Genomic DNA, 24,000 nt, shown 5'->3' with positions numbered 1-24,000 from the left:
CATGAAACATTTATTTAATTTCCTGTATTTAATGGTTTTAGTGAGCTATTATAACCCTGATACTTTATTGAATAATGTGTCAAATGCTGTTCTACGTCTTTCCTCCTGACTATGAATTAAATGGGGATTAAATTAAACGTATATATAATGCGTGACTTTAATTATAAACAAGCTGAAAATACACCAGGACTCTTATTTTGAAATGACTCACTATTGCAGTTCAGATGAGGAGATCAAACATGCCCAACCGTCTAAAACATAATGACCATATGAACATGGTACAGTAAAGAGTGTGATTATTGATCAGCATTAGTTCATAATCATTCCCTGTCATAAATGTGTGTTATTGATGGATTGAGCCGCTCTGGAGAAGCTCAACAGCTCCGTGTTTTCCCGCCGGATCTCTTCCCTAATCGACCCTCACTGTTTTCATCCGTTTTTATTCGATTTCCTCATAGTTTTTGTCATCCAAAACTGTTTTTTATTTAGTTATTGTCTCGTTTTGGTCAGGGAAAAAAGGTCTGGAAAAGTCAGGGAATTAACACTGACTTCAGCCTCTTCTTTACAATTGACTGCAAGTGTAGTAGTAGCAGTGTGAGTAAACCTCACTCCTCTGATCTCAAGAGACGCACTAGTGACTGACACTAGGGGTTGCAGCCTTTATCCTCATTGTTAGAGCGTCTGACCCTCATGGGTTCGAGTCCTGCTTGGAGCGGGCGGTCTGAACAGAAGGGGTTACACAAGCTCACATTCAGATCTGCCTTTGTCCAATTAACAACTGATGAATTGAACCAAATCCCTGCCCTGCCTCTGAGAAGGCCAATCAGGAGAGGACAAAGATAGATCTCACCAATGTGTTGTACCTGTATGTTTCATCGACGCACATAACTCTCTTAATAATTAGTGATGCACCGAAATGAAAATTCTGGGCCAAAACCGAAAATTTAGGATGCACTTGGCCGAAAACCGAAACTGAAGCCGAAAATTGCTTCTTTTAAAAACGTATACTAATATATTTAGATAGATATTTAAATTGCTTGAATTTAATGGGTCTGAAATTAAACAAAAAAACACGAACCAATAGAATAATCAAAGTTTTATTAAGTTACATAAAACCTAAAATATTTTAAACAATAAATCTAAAATATAAAATAGTTTTTTAGCAGTTGTGCAAAAAAAGATCCACAATTGTCTGAATAACTGCACACAGAATCACAGAATGGTTCTCATTAAGAACATGATATGCTGCATTGTAGTGTTGTCACGATACTTCGATACGATACCTAAAAAAGTATCGATATTCGATACCATGTGGAAAAAACGCTGCATATACTGTCACATAGATATTTTTCAAATAAATAGGCCTAATCATTTATTTTTTGTCCGTCTATTGAAAGTCTAGGCAATTAAATGTATTCTGAAGAGATCACTTTATATGATTAAGCTTTTTCTCATATATAAACGTTGCTCATTTACCATTACAATTATCTCACAAATATTTGCTAATTAATTGTTGCAATAGCTACAGCACAAGGAAGCTTGATTTCAAATTGAATTTAAAAAGACGAGTAAACAGAAATAAAATAACAAATAAACTAATTACAAACAATAGCACAAATAAATACAATAGAATAAAAATACAAATGAAATGGACTGCTTTATTTTTGTAGGTAGATCTAACAGTATTCAGGTAAGAAACTGAAAAAAAGTAAACAAACTTAAAATAACATTGGATAATCTTCATTGTAAAAAATTAAATACAGATTAATCCATTTAAGTCAATCAGTCAAGAGCAGCAAGTGGTTGTTTGTCTTTTTGTAGTTTGAATAATAAATAAGTAACCACTGTCCCTTTAAGACCCGATGCACGCATGGACTCCAAACACTGTTCCTGTTTCACACTCTTCCTGAACTGGACTGTGTTTATGTTAATACTCACCAAGATGGACACTGAGACATTTTCGAGTGTATTTAACCATTAATAAGCTGGAAAAAGGAGCTCATTTTTGCACTTTTATGTAAGAGGCGGCTTTATTGTGGTGTGTGTGTGCTTCAGACGCGAGCGCGAAATCTGCGAGAATGAGTTGAATTAACATTATGTGAAATCCTGCGCGAAATTCAGACCAGTCACACCAACACTAACACACCGTCATGAGGAAAAATCCAGCAGAACACGCGTTAACCGGACTGAATGAGAGGAGGCCGGTGCGTGTAACTCACGGGTTTTCGGCTGTTTTTTTTATTTCGGCCCGGAACCGATAATGCAATTTTCGGCCGAACATTTTCGGTGCATCCCTGTTAACAAGGGCGTAGATTTGGTTTGAACATTGGGGGGGTTGAACGTTGGTATGCTGCCTTTTTTTTTTATTACTTTTTTTTATGTGTATTGTTATTGGATAATTTATTTCTTCCTATCTATCTATCTATCTATCTATCTATCTATCTATCCATCTATCCATCTATCCATCCATCTATCCATCTATCCATCTATCCATCCATCTATCCATCTATCCATCTATCCATCTATCCATCCATCTATCCATCTATCCATCTATCCATCCATCTATCCATCTATACATCTATCCATCTATCCATCTATCCATCTATCCATCTATCCATCTATCTATCTATCTATCTATCTATCTATCTATCTATCTATCTATCTATCTATCTATCTATCTATCTATCTATCTATCTATCTATCTATCCATCTATCCATCCATCTATCCATCTATACATCTATCCATCTATCCATCTATCCATCTATCCATCTATCCATCTATCTATCCATCTATCCATCTATCCATCTATCTATCTATCTATCTATCTATCTATCTATCTATCTATCTATCTATCTATCTATCTAGGCCTACATGCTTTAACTGATTACAAATTCAACATATACAAATATGAAAGACACAACATTTAGACATTTTTAAGATTTTTACATTCCAACTTAATGCATTTGAATTTTTTTGTTTAAAGGGAAACACATCGGCTCTTGAACAACTGTAAATCATAGCAAAAGCAGAACTAGCAAAACAGACGGCTGCTTTGGTAACTTGTTATACTGATAGTTATAGCTAAATACATGGCAATGGATTAGCTAGCTGAAATATATGTAGTGTGTACTTTGCTATTACACAATATTCTCATACCTCATTCTCAGTACATGCTTTATTTTAATTGTTTTGCATCCCTCTCTGACCAGCAGTTAATATAGTCTCTTCTCTTACCTAACGTTATCTGTGTGCTCACACACTCGCGTTGTTTTGGTGAAAGTGCGACTCATTGGTTGGGTTTGTCTGATTTATTATGACAAACTCATATTTGATTAGGAACAAAATTCCTAAGGGGGGGGGGGGGGGGGGGGTTGTAACTGATGGATTTGAATATCCCCCCATAAACTACGCCCCTGCCTATTAATAATACTATTAATGTGCAGTAGTATGACTGCATCTCATATATTAATTCTTGCATATCTCGTTCCCCAGTGAAATGAGGAGCACCAAATCTCCAGTCCAGGAGCACATGGAGGCCTTAGCCCGAGGGAAGCATCCTCTGCTGGGTCAGCAGTCCTCCACTCACAGCATGAGCTTCTCTGATAAAGAGGAGCGGGACAGCCCTCTCCCCAACGGCCGCAGCGTGTCTTTAATGGACCTGCAGGACTCTTACCTGGCACAGGGGCATCCGGTGCCCAACCCTCTCAGCGAAGCCCCTCTGCGATTAGGGCGAGGTGGCTCTCAGGCGTCCATCGGCCCTCCTCCACTCCTCCTCCAGCCTCCCGTCCATCCCAAAGTCCCCCAGTTGAGGGATAATTTGCCCCAGAGTGCCCCGCAGGTGCGCCGCCCCATCCACCCGTCGCTCAGCCAGCAGCGCAGCCTGCAGCCGCTGTCCTTCCAGAACCCCGTTTACCACCTCAGCAACCTGCACACACACTCCACACACTCCACACACTCCGCCCAGCCGGACTCCAGCTCGGAGAACCTGAGCTCCGCCAGTTCCCGCAGCGCCAGCCCCAGTGCGTCCGGGGGCCGGGGAGCCCCTCCGAGGGCCCGCATGCCCTCCACCAGCAGCCTGGAGGAGGAGCTGGGCCGCAGGAGCCTCACCCAGGGGCAGGAGACGCCTCCACCCACGGCACGCTGGCACCCGCCCCTGGCAGAGCAGCACGCGGGAGCCCAGGTGGTGGCGGTGCCCAGGCAGAGCAGCGCGGGCACGGCTCATATCGTGAAGGTGGAGCAGCAGAGCCGAGGAGCGGGAAACACTCGGCCCCCGAGGGCCCTCGCTCACAGCAGCAGCAGCATCAGCACTGAAGCCCAGCAGCAGAGCGAGGAGCGGCCCCAGCAGCAGTCCAGCGGGTCCAGAGACAGCTCGCTGCCCGCAGGCAGAGCCAGCAAACAGGTACACACCTGTGCTTTATCTCCAGCTGAATACATCATCTCTCACTGATGTGTGGTTTGTCAGGATAGGACAATATTTGAACATCTGGAATCTGAATATTGAGAAAATCTCCTTTAACCCTCTGGGGTTCTTCATTTATGGGTCACACTCAGGACCTTCAGGTCAAAAATGACCCGGAGGGCAGGATTAAGATAAAAAAGATTTGAGTAAAATTTTTATTTTTGTTCAATAATATTTTTTCTTTTCTTTTTTGGTGTTTTGAGATAGTTTTATGATTTATAATTAATATTTATGCAATAATTATGACCCATTTTTTCCCATTGAATATAATAAAACATTTATATATATATATTATTATTATTATTTTTTTTTTTATTAAAACTGTATTTCATTTTAGAGTCAAGCCTAGGCCTCATGAAAGCCATTTTTTAATGAGATCAGTGCCATCCGGTGGACAAATTGAGCATTTTTATCACACAATAGCACATTTTACCACTAGTGGATCTAGCGTTTTATAAAAACAAATGTAAAATCGTAGCTTCATCTGAATGGTCCGAAACTTGGGGACTTTATTGGTACTTGGTATATGAACACCCAAAACAATTGGGGACAGGATTTAAAAGTCTAAGTGGTCATAAAAAAATAGTCACACTCAGGACCTTCGGGTCAAAAATGACCCTCATAGGAAATGAACGGGAAATTGGCAAAAATATGAAAATACAGAGGTTTTTTGTGCATAGAATCTACAAATCAGCCAGAATGCAGAAAAAAAGACTCAACAGTGAAGATCTCTAAAACATCAAGAGTGCAGAGTTGACCCGAAGGTTCTGAGTGTGACTATTTTTTTACGACCACTTAGACTTTTCAAATCCTGTCCCCAATTGTTTTGTGTGTTCATATACCAAGTACCAATAAAGTCCCCAAGTTTCGGACCATTCCGATGAAGCTACGATTTAAAAAAATATATATTTTAAAAACTTTGGGTCAGAAATGACCGAAGAGCCCCAGAGGGTTAAAGTTGTCCAAATGAAGTCCTTAGCAATGCATATTACTACTAATAATACATTTATGATATGAGCATTGACCAAATATCTTCATGGAACATGATCTTAATATCCTCATGATTTTTGGCATAAAAGAAAAAGTGGATAATTTTGACCCATACACTGCCACAGATATATGCATATAATGTTGGTTGTGTGTGTAAGGTCCAGTCCCCCGTGGAGTCGGTCAGCATGTCTCCAGTGGAGCGCACAGCCGCATGGATCCTGAATAACGGCCAGTATGAAGATGAGGAAGAGGAAGGCACAAGCAAAGACGATGCCAAACATGTAGAAAAGGTACTAAATACGATACATAAAAATGCGTTGGATACACTCCGACAGGTTTTTAAGATGTTCTGCTCTTCTATAAAGTACGAGCAGGAAATCTCCAAGCTGAAGGAGCGTCTGCGGACGTCTAGCCGGCGGCTGGAGGAGTATGAGCGCCGGCTTCTGGCCCAGGAGCAGCAGATGCAGAAGCTGCTCCTGGAGTACAAGGCTCGACTGGAGGACAGCGAGGAGCGCCTGCGCAGACAGCAGGAGGAGAAGGACAGCCAGATGAAGAGCATTATCTGCAGGTGAGAACAGAGATACAGGCATAACACTGATGATCTCTGTGAGTGGGTGGGGTATATTAGGCAGCAAGTGAACATTTCGTCCTCAGAGTTGATGTGTTAGAAGCAGGAAAAATGGGCAAGCGTAAGGATTTGAGCGAGTTTGGGCCAGATTGTGACGGCTAGAGGACTGGGTCAGAGCATCTCCAAAACTGACCAGTCAGGGTGCCCATGCTGACCCCTGACCCCGCCCAAAGCACCAACAGTGGCCCGTGAGCATCAGAACTGGACCACGGAGCAATGGAAGAAGGCGGCCTGGGCTGAGGAAGCACAAAATGAGCAGCACAACAACGAGTTTGAGTCCAAATTCCCCAGATCTCAATCCAATCGAGCATCTGTGGGATGAGCTGAACAAACAAGTCCAATCCATGGAGGACTTAGGGCGCTTTCACACACACCTTGTTTGGTCTGGATTTTCGGACTTTTCATTTTGGTCCGAATCAAAATTACAGGGGTGAAACCTCCCCTGACCACTGTCTGGACCAATTAGACGAAATTTGGTCCGACGAAAAGAGGTCGCCAAACAGAACAAAGGTTCGACTGGTTTCTAGTGTGAAAGCATTTTCTGTACGGTTCAGACCATTTACAGGAAGTTCCTGTTTATTTTTAATATTATAATGTTATTTTTAAATTTCATCTAGGCTACATTGATTATGAAAAGTGAAAAGATGCGCAATATGTCAGAGGACAGAAGGTCAGAAAATATTTTGAAAGAAATTTTGTATGATTTTGCTTAGAAAGCCTTTCTTTAATGTGAATTTCGTTTTGTATAAATTGTATCTTAATTTTAATCAATGTTTCATCAGATAATTGCCTGGATTTAATAAATAAGAAGCAAATAGTCTATGGCAGACAATAATCATGGGAGCGATCACATGCTTTACACATGAGGTGAAGCGTCTCAAATAAACCCAAACTCAGCAGCTACTGCCTCACAAACATGAGAAATATGTGTATATAAAGCTTGAAATGTCCACTTTTAAATGTAACAAAAAGAAAATAGTCCAGCAATGCGACTGTTCAATAGTGGAAACGATATGCGTCCGTTCATTCACTCTTGTCAAAGACGCACGTCTGTTTACAAACCAATCCCTGTCCAGATGCCGCCCACATGATGAAGACGAGTGGACACGCGTGTGTCATGTAAAGCTCTTTAGTGCGCTCGCATGATGGCAATGCGAAAACAAACCACAACTAACTTGGTGCCAGATACCACAGCACACCTTCTAGTGGAGTCCATGCCTCGACCAACACAATATTAAGAAGTCATAATGTTATGCCTGATTGGTGTATGTTATATATAAACTACAGTATTCTTACACTTTTAATTGCAAACCTGTAAATACAGTCTAAATGTTTAGTAAAGATCTAGTAAAATCCTTTGATATCTGTACGTTTATAATATTTGTATTTGTGAATCTGACGGTGATTTGTGGAGCTTCTGTCACTACAACAAATTCCTAGTATGTGTAAACACACACCTGGATATATGGCAGATTCTGATTCTGATGTGTGTTTGTTAGGCTGATGGCCGTGGAGGAAGAGCTGAAGAGAGACCATGCAGAGATGCAGGCGGTCATCGATGCCAAGCAGAAGATCATCGACGCTCAGGTACAGCAGATGAAGATCATGAGCCAGAGCTCAAACACAAGGGCATGTCAGTGTCGTCGGGAGCCAAAGTCTCAAAAGCTCAATAAAATGGGTTGAACCTGACATGGTCTGCTAATAAATGTTAATAAATGCATTCCAGATACACAGAACACATGTGCTGACAACATCCACTGAAAAAATAACTCTTAAAACACATTTCTACATGATTTTGCATCAATTTAATGCAAAAAAATAGGCGTTTTCTCACTTTTTTCCAATATTTCAATCTTTACTTCTTTGGCAATCAACTATTCCCCCAAGTTATGACATCAGTCAATATGGCATTCTTTTCACCAAATAGTATACTCGTTCCACAGAAAAAAATTATAAAAATCCAACCAAAATCAATGGATCTGTGATGATTTCACTACTAGTTGGCTATCAACAAGCTCAGAACCTCAATAGCATTTTAAACTACTCTCAAAATTATGAAAAACATGCTGGATATTTAGCATCATGGCACACTTATGATCTTAGTAATTTGAATGAGTTTGGAACAGCCAACAAACGGTAACCAACGGACTTCGAAGCGGCTCATCATTGTCTGTGGTATGTGACAGGTCTGCCCCAGCATTTTGGGGAAAGAACGGTAGGCCTAATATGGATATTGTACTGGTAATGAACTGAAAGGACCACGCCAGTCTTCAAACAAGTATATTTCTGCTGATTCCACATCCCAAACGTATCCCTGTAGCAGCAGCTGAATTCATTCTCTACTAGTTTACTTAGCTAGAGAGAATATGGAAGGACCTCCAGAACCAATGTAAGCAGATCCTGAAGGAAGCAAGAGAAGCCAGAACAGCTCAAGCCAGTGGAAGTCAGCAGATGCCTGGAAGTATGACTGAAGACCCGTCACTGCAGCTAGAGATATCACACCTATACGCATCCCGAAGAGTGAACTCTAACCTGTATAACCACCTGGCCTGGATGATAACAGATGCAACTCCACAGTTAGGTGAGGACGACCGGGTGAAAGTCAGTCCTAAGCAGCAAGAGCAAGTTCTTGCCCAGGATGTCTGCCAAGCAGTTGCCAAGATCCCAACACTCTTCCATTGGGAGAACAGGGTTATGTTGAAATTAAAGAGATGCCTAGGCCATGATGTTTAATAATGTGGACATTAACAACCATGTTAAATCTCCAGTATATCCAGAGTAGCCTAAAATGCTATTGAGGTTCTGAGCTTGTTGATCGCCAAATAGTAGTGAAATCATCACAGATCCATTGATTTTGGTTGGATTTTTATAATTTTTTCTGTGGAATGAGTATACTATTAGGTGAAAAGAATGGCAGATTGACTGATGTCATAACTTGGGGGAATAGTTGATTGCCAATTAAGTAAAGATGAAAATACTGGAAAAAAAGTGAGAAAACGCCTATTTTTTGCATTAAATTGATGCAAAATCATGTAGAAATGTTTTTTAAGAGTTATTTTTTCAGTGGATGTTGTCAGCACATGTGTTCTGTGTATCTGGAATGCATTTATTAACAGCCTACCCAACCCACTGATTTGAGGAAAAAAATCATTTTTCAAATTTTTCTGATAAAAAATAAAGGGTGCATACATGAAAATGGCCACAATTTTTTTCCGCGATATTTCCGGCAGAGCAGACCCTCCAATTATTGGCTCTTAGGGTCAACTTTAACAGAAAAAACACATATAAAAAGTATGGCAGACCATACTCAACCCATTTTTGAGACTTTGGCTCCCAGACTAGTGTGAGTGTGGAGATATCTCAGTCTGTGGGTGAGGATCTGGCCTGACCTCAGCTGGTTTTAAAGCAGGCGCTGACTGGCTCTGTTACTGAATTCCAGGTCGCTAATGGGACTGAGGTAATACCAGCAGGCAAGTACAGTTTTGCTAGGCCTGTGTTAGCGCACCCGACCCACACCCATGCCTGCCCCTGTGCAGCACTCAGTCCTCTTCTCTCCACTTCAGACAGAAAACACCAGTTAAAGGTGAAGTGTGTAGTTCTCCGATGATAAGGACGTTCTATAGGGACCACTTTAACAGAACACTGGGTTTGTGCTTTTAACATTGTTTGACCGATCTCTAGAATTGTCCAAACCATAGCTTTGTTATAAAATGTTAGATATAGCAATACACACCGATCAGACATTAATTTATGACCTAATATTGTGTTGGTCCCCCTGACCCGTCTCTGATGGACTCCTCTAGACCCCTGAAGGTGTGCTGTGGTATCTGGCACCAAGATGTTAGCAGCAGATCCTTTAAGTCGTCCATGGATTGGACTTGTTTGTTCAGCTCATCCCACAGATGCTCGATTGGATTGAGATCTGCGGGAATTTGGACTCAAACTCGTTGTTTTGCTCCTCATTTTGTGATTCCTCAGCCCAGGCCGCCTTCTTCCATTGCTCCGTGGTCCAGTTCTGATGCTCACGGGCCACTGTTGGTGCTTTGGGCGGGGTCAGGGGTCAGCATGGGCACCCTGACTGGTCCATACTCCACAAACTGAGATGCTCTGTGTATTCTGAGCCCTTTCTATCAGAACCAGCATTAACTTCTGGAGCAGTTTGAGCTCCAGTAGCTCGTCTGTTTGATCGACCACACGGGCATCAATGAGCCTCGGCCGCCCATGACCCTGTGGCCGGTTCTCCACTGGTCCTTCATGACTCTGTGGCCGGTTCTCCACTGGTCCTTCATGACTCTGTGGCCGGTTCTCCACTGGTCCTTCATGACCCTGTGGCCGGTTCTCCACTGGTCCTTCATGACCCTGTGGCCGGTTCTCCACTGGTCCTTCATGACCCTGTGGCCGGTTCTCCACTGGTCCTTCATGACCCTGTGGCCGGTTCTCCACTGGTCCTCCATGACCCTGTGGCCGGTTCTCCACTGGTCCTTCATGACCCTGTGGCCGGTTCTCCACTGGTCCTTCATGACCCTGTGGCCGGTTCTCCACTGGTCCTTCATGACCCTGTGGCCGGTTCTCCACTGGTCCTCCATGACCCTGTGGCCGGTTCTCCACTGGTCCTCCATGACCCTGTGGCCGGTTCTCCACTGGTCCTCCATGACCCTGTGGCCGGTTCTCCACTGGTCCTCCATGACTCTGTGGCCGGTTCTCCACTGGTCCTCCATGACCCTGTGGCCGGTTCTCCACTGGTCCTTCATGACCCTGTGGCCGGTTCTCCACTGGTCCTCCATGACCCTGTGGCCGGTTCTCCACTGGTCCTCCATGACCCTGTGGCCGGTTCTCCACTGGTCCTCCATGACCCTGTGGCCGGTTCTCCACTGGTCCTTCATGACCCTGTGGCCGGTTCTCCACTGGTCCTTCATGACCCTGTGGCCGGTTCTCCACTGGTCCTCCATGACCCTGTGGCCGGTTCTCCACTGGTCCTCCATGACCCTGTGGCCGGTTCTCCACTGGTCCTCCATGACCCTGTGGCCGGTTCTCCACTGGTCCTTCATGACCCTGTGGCCGGTTCTCCACTGGTCCTTCATGACCCTGTGGCCGGTTCTCCACTGGTCCACTGACCCAGTCTTCTAGCCGTCACAATCTGGCCCTTGTCAAACTCGCTCAAATCCTTGAGCTTGCCCATTTTTCCTGCTTCTAACTTCTAACACATCAACTCTGAGGACAACATGTTCACTTGCTGCCTAATATATCCCACCCACTAACAGAGATCATCAGTGTTACTCACTTCACCGGTCATAATATTACACCTGATCGGTGTATGTAATTAAATTTAAATGTAAATTTTGATTAAATTTATTAATTTTCAAAGGGATAGTCCACTCCAAAATTCTGTCATTGTTGACTCTGTATACATTTCTTTCTTCTAAGGAAAACAAAAGAAGATGTTTTGAAGAATGCTGATGATCAAACGGTCTCGGGTTCCACAGTGGAAGTCAAAAGGAATTTAAAATGTTTGGTCAGCAATATTCTTCAAAACATCTTCTCTATTCTCCACAAACGTCATACGTTTGGAACGGCACGGTTCATTTTTGGGTGGCTTATTCCTTTTTAAATATTTCTTCTAATATATTAGTAGGATTTCTAATCAGGAACTGAGTTTAAGTCTCTCTGTGATTTGGGGATTGGCGTCATCATTAGTGGTAAAATCACACACTTTACCTTTAAAACTGAAACTGGTTTGCATACTTCAGCTTTTTGGTCTTGGCCTGTTTTGTCCTTTCCCTCGGGATTGTAGAGCGTTCCTGCTTTCCCACTTCCCAGCTGTCAGAGCATCTCCGGATGTTCGTGTTGAGGAGTGTGTGAGGAGTGTGTTGAGGAGTGTGTGAGGAGTGTGTTGAGGAGTGTGTGAGGAGTGTGTGAGGAGTGTGTTGAGGAGTGTGTGAGGAGTGTGTGAGGAGTGTGTGAGGAGTGTGTTGAGGAGTGTGTGTGGAGTGTGTGAGGAGTGTGTGAGGAGTGTGTTGAGGAGTGTGTGTGGAGTGTGTGAGGAGTGTGTGAGGAGTGTGTTGAGGAGTGTGTGAGGAGTGTGTTGAGGAGTGTGTTGAGGAGTGTGTGAGGAGTGTGTGAGGAGTGTGTTGAGGAGTGTGTGTGGAGTGTGTGAGGAGTGTGTGAGGAGTGTGTTGAGGAGTGTGTGAGGAGTGTGTTGAGGAGTGTGTGAGGAGTGTGTGAGGAGTGTGTTGAGGAGTGTGTGAGGAGTGTGTGAGGAGTGTGTGAGGAGTGTGTTGAGGAGTGTGTGTGGAGTGTGTGAGGAGTGTGTGAGGAGTGTGTGAGGAGTGTGTGTGGAGTGTGTTGAGGAGTGTGTTGAGGAGTGTGTTGAGGAGTGTGTTGAGGAGTGTGTTGAGGAGTGTGTGAGGAGTGTGTGAGGAGTGTGTGAGGAGTGTGTTGAGGAGTGTGTGAGGAGTGTGTTGAGGAGTGTGTTGAGGAGTGTGTGAGGAGTGTGTGTGAGGAGTGTGTTGAGGAGTGTGTGAGGAGTGTGTTGAGGAGTGTGTGAGGAGTGTGTGAGGAGTGTGTTGAGGAGTGTGTGAGGAGTGTGTTGAGGAGTGTGTTGAGGAGTGTGTGAGGAGTGTGTGAGGAGTGTGTTGAGGAGTGTGTGAGGAGTGTGTTGAGGAGTGTGTGAGGAGTGTGTGAGGAGTGTGTTGAGGAGTGTGTGAGGAGTGTGTTGAGGAGTGTGTGAGGAGTGTGTGAGGAGTGTGTTGAGGAGTGTGTTGAGGAGTGTGTGTGGAGTGTGTTGAGGAGTGTGTGAGGAGTGTGTTGAGGAGTGTGTTGAGGAGTGTGTGTGTGGAGTGTGTTGAGGAGTGTGTGAGGAGTGTGTTGAGGAGTGTGTTGAGGAGTGTGTGAAGGAGTGTGTTGAGGAGTGTGTGAAGGAGTGTGTGAGGAGTGTGTGAGGAGTGTGTTGAGGAGTGTGTGAGGAGTGTGTTGAGGAGTGTGTTGAGGAGTGTGTGTGGAGTGTGTTGAGGAGTGTGTGAGGAGTGTGTGAGGAGTGTGTTGAGGAGTGTGTGAGGAGTGTGTTGAGGAGTGTGTTGAGGAGTGTGTGAGGAGTGTGTTGAGGAGTGTGTGAGGAGTGTGTGTGGAGTGTGTGAGGAGTGTGTTGAGGAGTGTGTGAGGAGTGTGTTGAGGAGTGTGTTGAGGAGTGTGTTGAGGAGTGTGTGAGGAGTGTGTTGAGGAGTGTGTGAGGAGTGTGTTGAGGAGTGTGTTGAGGAGTGTGTTGAGGAGTGTGTTGAGGAGTGTGTGAGGAGTGTGTTGAGGAGTGTGTGAGGAGTGTGTGAGGAGTGTGTTGAGGAGTGTGTTGAGGAGTGTGTGAGGAGTGTGTTGAGGAGTGTGTTGAGGAGTGTGTGAGGAGTGTGTTGAGGAGTGTGTGTGAGGAGTGTGTTGAGGAGTGTGTGAGGAGTGTGTTGAGGAGTGTGTTGAGGAGTGTGTGAGGAGTGTGGTGTGGAGTGTGTTGAGGAGTGTGTTGAGGAGTGTGTGAGGAGTGTGTGAGGAGTGTGGTGAGGAGTGTGTTGAGGAGTGTGTTGAGGAGTGTGTGAGGAGTGTGTTGAGGAGTGTGTGAGGAGTGTGTTGAGGAGTGTGTGAGGAGTGTGTGAGGAGTGTGTTGAGGAGTGTGTGAGGAGTGTGTTGAGGAGTGTGTGAGGAGTTTGTTGAGGAGTGTGTGTGGAGTGTGTGTGGAGTGTGTTGAGGAGTGTGTGAGGAGTGTGTTGAGGAGTGTGTGTGGAGTGTGTTGAGGAGTGTGTGAGGAGTGTGTTGAGGAGTGTGTGAGGAGTGTGTTGAGGAGTGTGTTGAGGAGTGTGTGAGGAGTGTGTTGAGGAGTGTGTGAGGAGTGTGTTGAGGAGTGTGTGAGGAGTGTGTGTGGAGTGTGTGTGGAGTGTGTTGAGGAGTGTGTGAGGAGTGTGTTGAGGAGTGTGTGTGGAGTGTGTTGAGGAGTGTGTGAGGTGTGTTGAGGAGTGTGTTGAGGAGTGTGTGAGGAGTGTGTTGAGGAGTGTGTGTGGAGTGTGTGTGGAGTGTGTTGAGGAGTGTGTGAGGTGTGTTGAGGAGTGTGTGAGGAGTGTGTTGAGGAGTGTGTGAGGAGTGTGTTGAGGAGTGTGTGAGGAGTGTGTTGAGGAGTGTGTGAGGAGTGTGTTGAGGAGTGTGTTGAGGAGTGTGTGAGGAGTGTGTGAGGAGTGTGTGAGGAGTGTGTGAGGAGTGTGTGTGGAGTGTGTTGTGGAGTGTGTTGTGGAGTGTGTTGAGGAGTGTGTGAGGAGTGTGTGTGGAGTGTGTTGTGGAGTGTGTTGAGGAGTGTGTGAGGAGTGTGTGAGGAGTGTGTTGAGGAGTGTGTTGTGGAGTGTGTTGAGGAGTGTGTTGAGGAGTGTGTTGAGGAGTGTGTGAGGAGTGTGTTGAGGAGTGTGAGGAGTGTGTGAGGAGTGTGTGAGGAGTGTGTTGAGGAGTGTGTGAGGAGTGTGTTGAGGAGTTAGTTGAGGAGTGTGTGAGGAGTGTGTTGAGGAGTGTGTTGAGGAGTGTGTTGTGGAGTGTGTTGAGGAGTGTGTGAGGAGTGTGTGAGGAGTGTGTTGAGGAGTTAGTTGAGGAGTGTGTGAGGAGTGTGTTGAGGAGTGTGTGAGGAGTGTGTTGAGGAGTTAGTTGAGGAGTGTGTGAGGAGTGTGTGAGGAGTGTGTTGAGGAGTTAGTTGAGGAGTGTGTGAGGAGTGTGTTGTGGAGTGTGTTGAGGAGTGTGTTGAGGAGTGTGTTGAGGAGTGTGAGGAGTGTGTGAGGAGTGTGTTGAGGAGTGTGTGAGGAGTGTGTTGAGGAGTGTGTGAGGAGTGTGTTGTGGAGTGTGTTGAGGAGTGTGTTGAGGAGTGTGTTGTGGAGTGTGTTGAGGAGTGTGTGAGGAGTGTGTGTGGAGTGTGTGTGGAGTGTGTTGAGGAGTGTGTGAGGAGTGTGTTGAGGAGTGTGTGAGGAGTGTGTTGAGGAGTGTGTGTGGAGTGTGTGTGGAGTGTGTTGAGGAGTGTGTGAGGTGTGTTGAGGAGTGTGTTGAGGAGTGTGTTGAGGAGTGTGTTGAGGAGTGTGTGAGGAGTGTGTGAGGAGTGTGTTGAGGAGTGTGTGTGGAGTGTGTGTGGAGTGTGTTGAGGAGTGTGTGAGGTGTGTTGAGGAGTGTGTGAGGAGTGTGTTGAGGAGTGTGTGAGGAGTGTGTTGAGGAGTGTGTGAGGAGTGTGTTGAGGAGTGTGTGAGGAGTGTGTTGAGGAGTGTGTGAGGAGTGTGTGAGGAGTGTGTGAGGAGTGTGTGAGGAGTGTGTTGAGGAGTGTGTGAGGAGTGTGTGAGGAGTGTGTTGAGGAGTGTGTGAGGAGTGTGTGAGGAGTGTGTGAGGAGTGTGTGAGGAGTGTGTGTGGAGTGTGTTGTGAAGTGTGTTGAGGAGTGTGTGAGGAGTGTGTGAGGAGTGTGTTGTGGAGTGTGTTGAGGAGTGTGTGAGGAGTGTGTTGAGGAGTGTGAGGAGTGTGTTGAGGAGTGTGTGAGGAGTGTGTTGAGGAGTGTGTGAGGAGTGTGTGAGGAGTGTGTGGATGATCTCAGCAGATTCAGCTCCTGTGAGCTCAAGCTTTGGCTGCTGGTTTTTTTGTTTTCCCTCCTTATTTTTGCGAGTCACTTCCTGATTGCCGATGCTGCCGCACTCCCAGCACCCTCTCCGGTGTGTGTGCACTCCACACACACACACACACACACACACACACACACATTCCCTCTGCAGAACATTACTCTAGTAGAGCAACAGCAGCCTCGCTTTTAGCCTCTGGTTTAGTCTTTGTGCAGGATTTGAGTTGTCCTTGTTTTGCCCTTTTGAGAGTATGTGTGTGTGTGTGTGTGTGTGTGTGTGTGTGTGTGTGTGTGTGTGTGTGTGTGTGTGTGTGTGTGTGTGTGTGTGTGTGTGTGGGGGCATGTTTTTGTGAAATATCAGGACACAAATGTGTATAATGACATGGGTATTACAAAAAGAGGGTGAAATATGAGGACGTTCCCCATGTCCTCACTTTTCAAAATGCTTATAAATCACAGAATGAGTTTTTTTTTCACAGAAAGTGAACTGCACAGTCTCCTGTGTGTGTGTGTGTGTGTGTGTGTGTGTGTGTGTGTGTGTGTGTGTGTGTGTGTGTGTGTGTGCGCGTGTGCGCGTGTGCGCGTGTGCGCGTGTGTGCGTGTGTGCGTGTGTGTGTGTGTGTGTGTGTGTGTGTGCGTGTGTGCGCGTGTGCGCGTGTGTGTGTGTGTGTGTGTGTGTGTGTGTGTGTGTGTGTGTGTGTGTGTGTGTGTGTGTGTGTGTGTGTGTGTGTGTGTAAATCACTATATGGGTGGTTTGTTATATTTAAACTTGAATATTCTTTAAAGAGGTGGTAAACACATTCTCTCGAAGGCCTGATTGTGTTTGTGGGCTGCACTGTAACATGTGTTCATGCTTCGTTTTTAAAAAAAATTAATTATTTTTCATATTCTTGACCTTTATTCTACACTGCTCTGTCCCTCCTTGTAAAACGGTCTGATGGTTTCCGGGTTCTATGAAGCCAGTCCCTCAAAAATACGCGATGTGCTCTGATTGGTCAGCTGGCCCAGTGTGTTGTGATTCGCTAACCGCACTGCACGTTTGTCGGAAACGCCACGCCCCTTTATCTTTACCTGTGCTTTGGTCAGTATTAGAAACAACGGCGTCAATAAAACCACACCAATCTGAGCCCGAATCAGACCCAGAACATTTGAGTGAAGATGATCGAGCAGAACCTGTTCAGTCCTCAAGAGTAAAGACTGCGGATCTATAATGATCGCTACTGAATGGCACTTTAACTTTTGTATTTTTAGAACGATTATAGCCAAATATCTGTCGCAAGAACTAACCCAAAACAAACACTAAGCACTGGCTTTAACTAGTAGCCAAATCACACACAGAAGCATGTTTAGCAAGCCTGTATATAAACAATACATAAAAGCTCTAATCAAAGAATCATTTACACTAATGCCAGGTTCGCTGTTGAGATTTTAACGTTAGTGTTTGTAACGTTAGGTGTTCGTCGGATAACGTTAAGTATGAATGAGCATTTAACAGACTGGTTTGCAGAACAGCGTTGTCATCTGTTTACTTCCTTGCTACAACCTATTACAGGAAAACACATCGATGAAAAATAAATCAGACTTACAGGTTGTGGCCCGTAAACAGCTTCTGTTTGTAAATCCAGCTTTCAGGACAAGCCGTTGTGCATATCCTGTATTGAACTCGCGAAGATTGTGAAGTTTTCCTCCGTGAAATGTGCAGCGGGAGCCGCGAGCCCGTCGTGCACTGGCAGTGTTTGTCTCGCTGATCCGCGGCTCATGAATTGCAACGGACGAATATTGTCCATTATGTCACATTTTCCAGTCTTCTCCTCCGACCCCTGTCTGTCTCGTGCTTTATGATGGGCAGCATCTGAGATCTGTTCCCCTCTGTCTCACACACACGCATATAACCACAACACCACTCCAGCCTAACTATACCACAACACCACTCCAGCCTAACTATACCACAACACCACTCCAGCCTAACTATACCACAACACCACTCCAGCCTAACTATACCACAACACCACTCCAGCCTAACTATACCACAACACCACTCCAGCCTAACTATACCACAACACCACTCCAGCCTAACTATACCACAACACCACTCCAGTCTAACTATACCACAACACCACTCCAGCCTAACTATACCACAACAACACTCCAGCCTAACTATACCACAACACCACTCCAGCCTAACTATACCACAACACCACTCCAGCCTAACTATACCACAACACCACTCCAGCCTAACTATACCACAACACCACTCCAGCCTAACTATACCACAACACCACTCCAGCCTAACTATACCACAACACCACTCCAGTCTAACTATACCACAACACCACTCCAGCCTAACTATACCACAACACCACTCCAGCCTAACTATACCACAACACCACTCCAGTCTAACTATACCACAACACCACTCCAGCCTAACTATACCACAACACCACTCCAGCCTAACTATACCACAACACCACTCCAGCCTAACTATACCACAACACCACTCCAGCCTAACTATACCACAACACCACTCCAGTCTAACTATACCACAACACCACTCCAGCCTAACTATACCACAACACCACTCCAGCCTAACTATACCACAACACCACTCCAGTCTAACTATACCACAACACCACTCCAGCCTAACTATACCACAACAACACTCCAGCCTAACTATACCACAACACCACTCCAGCCTAACTATACCACAACAACACTCCAGCCTAACTATACCACAACACCACTCCAGTCTAACTATACCACAACACCACTCCAGCCTAACTATACCACAACAACACTCCAGCCTAACTATACCACAACACCACTCCAGCCTAACTATACCACAACACCACTCCAGCCTAACTATACCACAACACCACTCCAGCCTAACTATACCACAACACCACTCCAGCCTAACTATACCACAACACCACTCCAGCCTAACTATACCACAACACCACTCCAGCCTAACTATACCACAACAACACTCCAGCCTAACTATACCACAACACCACTCCAGTCTAACTATACCACAACACCACTCCAGCCTAACTATACCACAACACCACTCCAGTCTAACTATACCACAACACCACTCCAGCCTAACTATACCGCAACACCACTCCAGCCTAACTATACCACAACACCACTCCAGCCTAACTATACCACAACACCACTCCAGCCTAACACCACTCCAGCCTAACTATACCACAACAACACTCCAGCCTAACTATACCACAACACCACTCCAGCCTAACTATACCACAACACCACTCCAGTCTAACTATACCACAACACCACTCCAGCCTAACTATACCACAACAACACTCCAGTCTAACTATACCACAACACCACTCCAGCCTAACTATACCACAACACCACTCCAGTCTAACTATACCACAACACCACTCCAGCCTAACTATACCACAACAACACTCCAGCCTAACTATACCACAACACCACTCCAGCCTAACTATACCACAACAACACTCCAGCCTAACTATACCACAACACCACTCCAGCCTAACTATACCACAACACCACTCCAGCCTAACTATACCGCAACACCACTCCAGCCTAACTATACCACAACACCACTCCAGCCTAACTATACCACAACACCACTCCAGCCTAACTATACCACAACACCACTCCAGCCTAACTATACCACAACACCACTCCAGCCTAACTATACCACAACACCACTCCAGCCTAACTATACCACAACAACACTCCAGCCTAACTATACCACAACACCACTCCAGCCTAACTATACCACAACACCACTCCAGCCTAACTATACCACAACAAAACTCCAGCCTAACTATACCACAACAACACTCCAGCCTAACTATACCACAACACCACTCCAGCCTAACTATACCACAACACCCCTCCAGCCTAACTATACCACAACACCACTCCAGCCTAACTATACCACAACACCACTCCAGCCTAACTATACCACAACACCACTCCAGCCTAACTATACCACAACACCACTCCAGCCTAACTATACCACAACACCACTCCAGCCTAACTATACCACAACAACACTCCAGCCTAACTATACCACAACAACACTCCAGCCTAACTATACCACAACACCACTCCAGCCTAACTATACCACAACACCACTCCAGCCTAACTATACCACAACACCACTCCAGCCTAACTATACCACAACACCACTCCAGTCTAACTATACCACAACACCACTCCAGCCTAACTATACCACAACAACACTCCAGCCTAACTATACCACAACACCACTCCAGCCTAACTATACCACAACACCACTCCAGCCTAACTATACCACAACACCACTCCAGCCTAACTATACCACAACACCACTCCAGCCTAACTATACCACAACACCACTCCAGCCTAACTATACCACAACACCACTCCAGCCTAACTATACCACAACACCACTCCAGTCTAACTATACCACAACACCACTCCAGCCTAACTATACCACAACACCACTCCAGCCTAACTATACCACAACACCACTCCAGTCTAACTATACCACAACACCACTCCAGCCTAACTATACCACAACACCACTCCAGCCTAACTATACCACAACACCACTCCAGCCTAACTATACCACAACACCACTCCAGCCTAACTATACCACAACACCACTCCAGTCTAACTATACCACAACACCACTCCAGCCTAACTATACCACAACACCACTCCAGCCTAACTATACCACAACACCACTCCAGTCTAACTATACCACAACACCACTCCAGCCTAACTATACCACAACAACACTCCAGCCTAACTATACCACAACACCACTCCAGCCTAACTATACCACAACAACACTCCAGCCTAACTATACCACAACACCACTCCAGTCTAACTATACCACAACACCACTCCAGCCTAACTATACCACAACAACACTCCAGCCTAACTATACCACAACACCACTCCAGCCTAACTATACCACAACACCACTCCAGCCTAACTATACCACAACACCACTCCAGCCTAACTATACCACAACACCACTCCAGCCTAACTATACCACAACACCACTCCAGCCTAACTATACCACAACACCACTCCAGCCTAACTATACCACAACAACACTCCAGCCTAACTATACCACAACACCACTCCAGTCTAACTATACCACAACACCACTCCAGCCTAACTATACCACAACACCACTCCAGTCTAACTATACCACAACACCACTCCAGCCTAACTATACCGCAACACCACTCCAGCCTAACTATACCACAACACCACTCCAGCCTAACTATACCACAACACCACTCCAGCCTAACACCACTCCAGCCTAACTATACCACAACAACACTCCAGCCTAACTATACCACAACACCACTCCAGCCTAACTATACCACAACACCACTCCAGTCTAACTATACCACAACACCACTCCAGCCTAACTATACCACAACAACACTCCAGTCTAACTATACCACAACACCACTCCAGCCTAACTATACCACAACACCACTCCAGTCTAACTATACCACAACACCACTCCAGCCTAACTATACCACAACAACACTCCAGCCTAACTATACCACAACACCACTCCAGCCTAACTATACCACAACAACACTCCAGCCTAACTATACCACAACACCACTCCAGCCTAACTATACCACAACACCACTCCAGCCTAACTATACCGCAACACCACTCCAGCCTAACTATACCACAACACCACTCCAGCCTAACTATACCACAACACCACTCCAGCCTAACTATACCACAACACCACTCCAGCCTAACTATACCACAACACCACTCCAGCCTAACTATACCACAACACCACTCCAGCCTAACTATACCACAACACCACTCCAGCCTAACTATACCACAACACCACTCCAGCCTAACTATACCACAACAACACTCCACTCCAGCCTAACTATACCACAACACCACTCCAGCCTAACTATACCACAACAACACTCCAGCCTAACTATACCACAACACCACTCCAGCCTAACTATACCACAACACCACTCCAGCCTAACTATACCACAACACCACTCCAGCCTAACTATACCACAACACCACTCCAGCCTAACTATACCGCAACAACACTCCAGCCTAACTATACCACAACAACACTCCAGCCTAACTATACCACAACACCACTCCAGCCTAACTATACCACAACACCACTCCAGCCTAACTATACCACAACAACACTCCAGCCTAACTATACCACAACACCACTCCAGCCTAACTATACCACAACACCACTCCAGCCTAACTATACCACAACAACACTCCAGCCTAACTATACCACAACAACACTCCAGCCTAACTATACCACAACACCACTCCAGCCTAACTATACCACAACACCCCTCCAGCCTAACTATACCACAACACCACTCCAGCCTAACTATACCACAACACCACTCCAGCCTAACTATACCACAACACCACTCCAGCCTAACTATACCACAACACCACTCCAGCCTAACTATACCACAACACCACTCCAGCCTAACTATACCACAACACCACTCCAGCCTAACTATACCACAACAACACTCCAGCCTAACTATACCACAACAACACTCCAGCCTAACTATACCACAACACCACTCCAGCCTAACTATACCACAACACCACTCCAGTCTAACTATACCACAACACCACTCCAGCCTAACTATACCACAACACCACTCCAGCCTAACTATACCACAACACCACTCCAGCCTAACTCTACCACAACACCATTCCAGCCTAACTATACCACAACAACACTCCAGCCTAACTACACCACAACACCACTCCAGCCTAACTATACCACAACAACACTCCAGCCTAACTATACCACAACAACACTCCAGCCTAACTATACCACAACACCACTCCAGCCTAACTATACCACAACACCACTCCAGCCTAACTATACCACAACACCACTCCAGCCTAACTATACCACAACACCACTCCAGCCTAACTCTACCACAACACCATTCCAGCCTAACTATACCACAACAACACTCCAGCCTAACTACACCACAACACCACTCCAGCCTAACTATACCACAACAACACTCCAGCCTAACTATACCACAACACCACTCCAGCCTAACTATACCACAACACCACTCCAGCCTAACTATACCACAACACCACTCCAGCCTAACTATACCACAACACCACTCCAGCCTAACTATACCACAACACCACTCCAGCCTAACTATACCACAACACCACTCCAGCCTAACTATAACACAACACCACTCCAGCCTAACTATACCACAACACCACTCCAGCCTAACTATACCACAACACCACTCCAGCCTAACTATACCACAACACCACTCCAGCCTACCACTCCAGCCTAACTATACCGCAACACCACTCCAGCCTAACTATACCGCAACACCACTCCAGCCTAACTATACCACAACACCACTCCAGCCTAACTATACCACAACACCACTCCAGCCTAACTATACCACAACACCACTCCAGCCTAACTATACCACAACACCACTCCAGCCTATCTATACCACAACACCACTCCAGCCTAACTATACCACAACACCACTCCAGCCTAACTATACCACAACACCACTCCAGCCTAACTATACCACAACACCACTCCAGCCTAACTATACCACAACACCACTCCAGCCTAACTATACCACAACACCACTCCAGCCTAACTATACCACAACACCACTCCAGCCTAACTATACCACAACACCACTCCAGCCTAACTATACCGCAACAACACTCCAGCCTAACTATACCGCAACACCACTCCAGCCTAACTATACCGCAACAACACTCCAGCCTAACTATACCGCAACAACACTCCAGCCTAACTATACCACAACACCACTCCAGCCTAACTATACCACAACACCACTCCAGCCTAACTATACCACAACACCACTCCAGCCTAACTATACCACAACACCACTCCAGCCTAACTATACCACAACACCACTCCAGCCTAACTATACCACAACACCACTCCAGCCTAACTATACCACAACAACACTCCAGCCTAACTATACCGCAACAACACTCCAGCCTAACTATACCGCAACAACACTCCAGCCTAACTATACCACAACACCACTCCAGCCTAACTATACCACAACACCACTCCAGCCTAACTATACCACAACACCACTCCAGCCTAACTATACCACAACACCACTCCAGCCTAACTATACCACAACACCACTCCAGCCTAACTATACCACAACACCACTCCAGCCTAACTATACCACAACACCACTCCAGCCTAACTATACCACAACACCACTCCAGCCTAACTATACCA

The 24,000-nt window shown here is 45.7% G+C and overlaps 1 protein-coding gene across 8 annotated transcripts in view; it reads left to right on the top strand.

Annotated features, from left to right (window-relative positions):
• rasal2 (RAS protein activator like 2) overlaps positions 1–24,000 on the top strand; it is a 166,847-nt gene that overhangs the window by 140,920 nt on the left and 1,927 nt on the right. For 4 of the 8 annotated variants that reach the window (XM_079820240.1, XM_079820236.1, XM_079820241.1 and 1 more), the window contains exons 14-18: positions 3,494–4,400; positions 5,609–5,740; positions 5,816–6,018; positions 7,578–7,665; positions 9,518–9,661. In XM_079820240.1, coding sequence (XP_079676366.1) covers positions 3,494–4,400; positions 5,609–5,740; positions 5,816–6,018; positions 7,578–7,665; positions 9,518–9,661 — 1,474 coding nt within the window. The remainder of the gene's footprint in view (positions 1–3,493; positions 4,401–5,608; positions 5,741–5,815; positions 6,019–7,577; positions 7,666–9,517; positions 9,662–24,000) is intronic. The other 4 variants (XM_079820238.1, XM_079820243.1, XM_079820242.1 and 1 more) reach the window with 2 other exon arrangements.

This window comes from Gobio gobio (genome assembly GCF_949357685.1).
Source record: "Gobio gobio genome assembly, chromosome: 6".
Lineage (NCBI taxonomy): Eukaryota > Metazoa > Chordata > Actinopteri > Cypriniformes > Gobionidae > Gobio > Gobio gobio.
The sequence above is the reverse complement of the archived record's forward strand: the minus strand, read 5'-3'. Positions and strand labels throughout refer to the sequence as shown.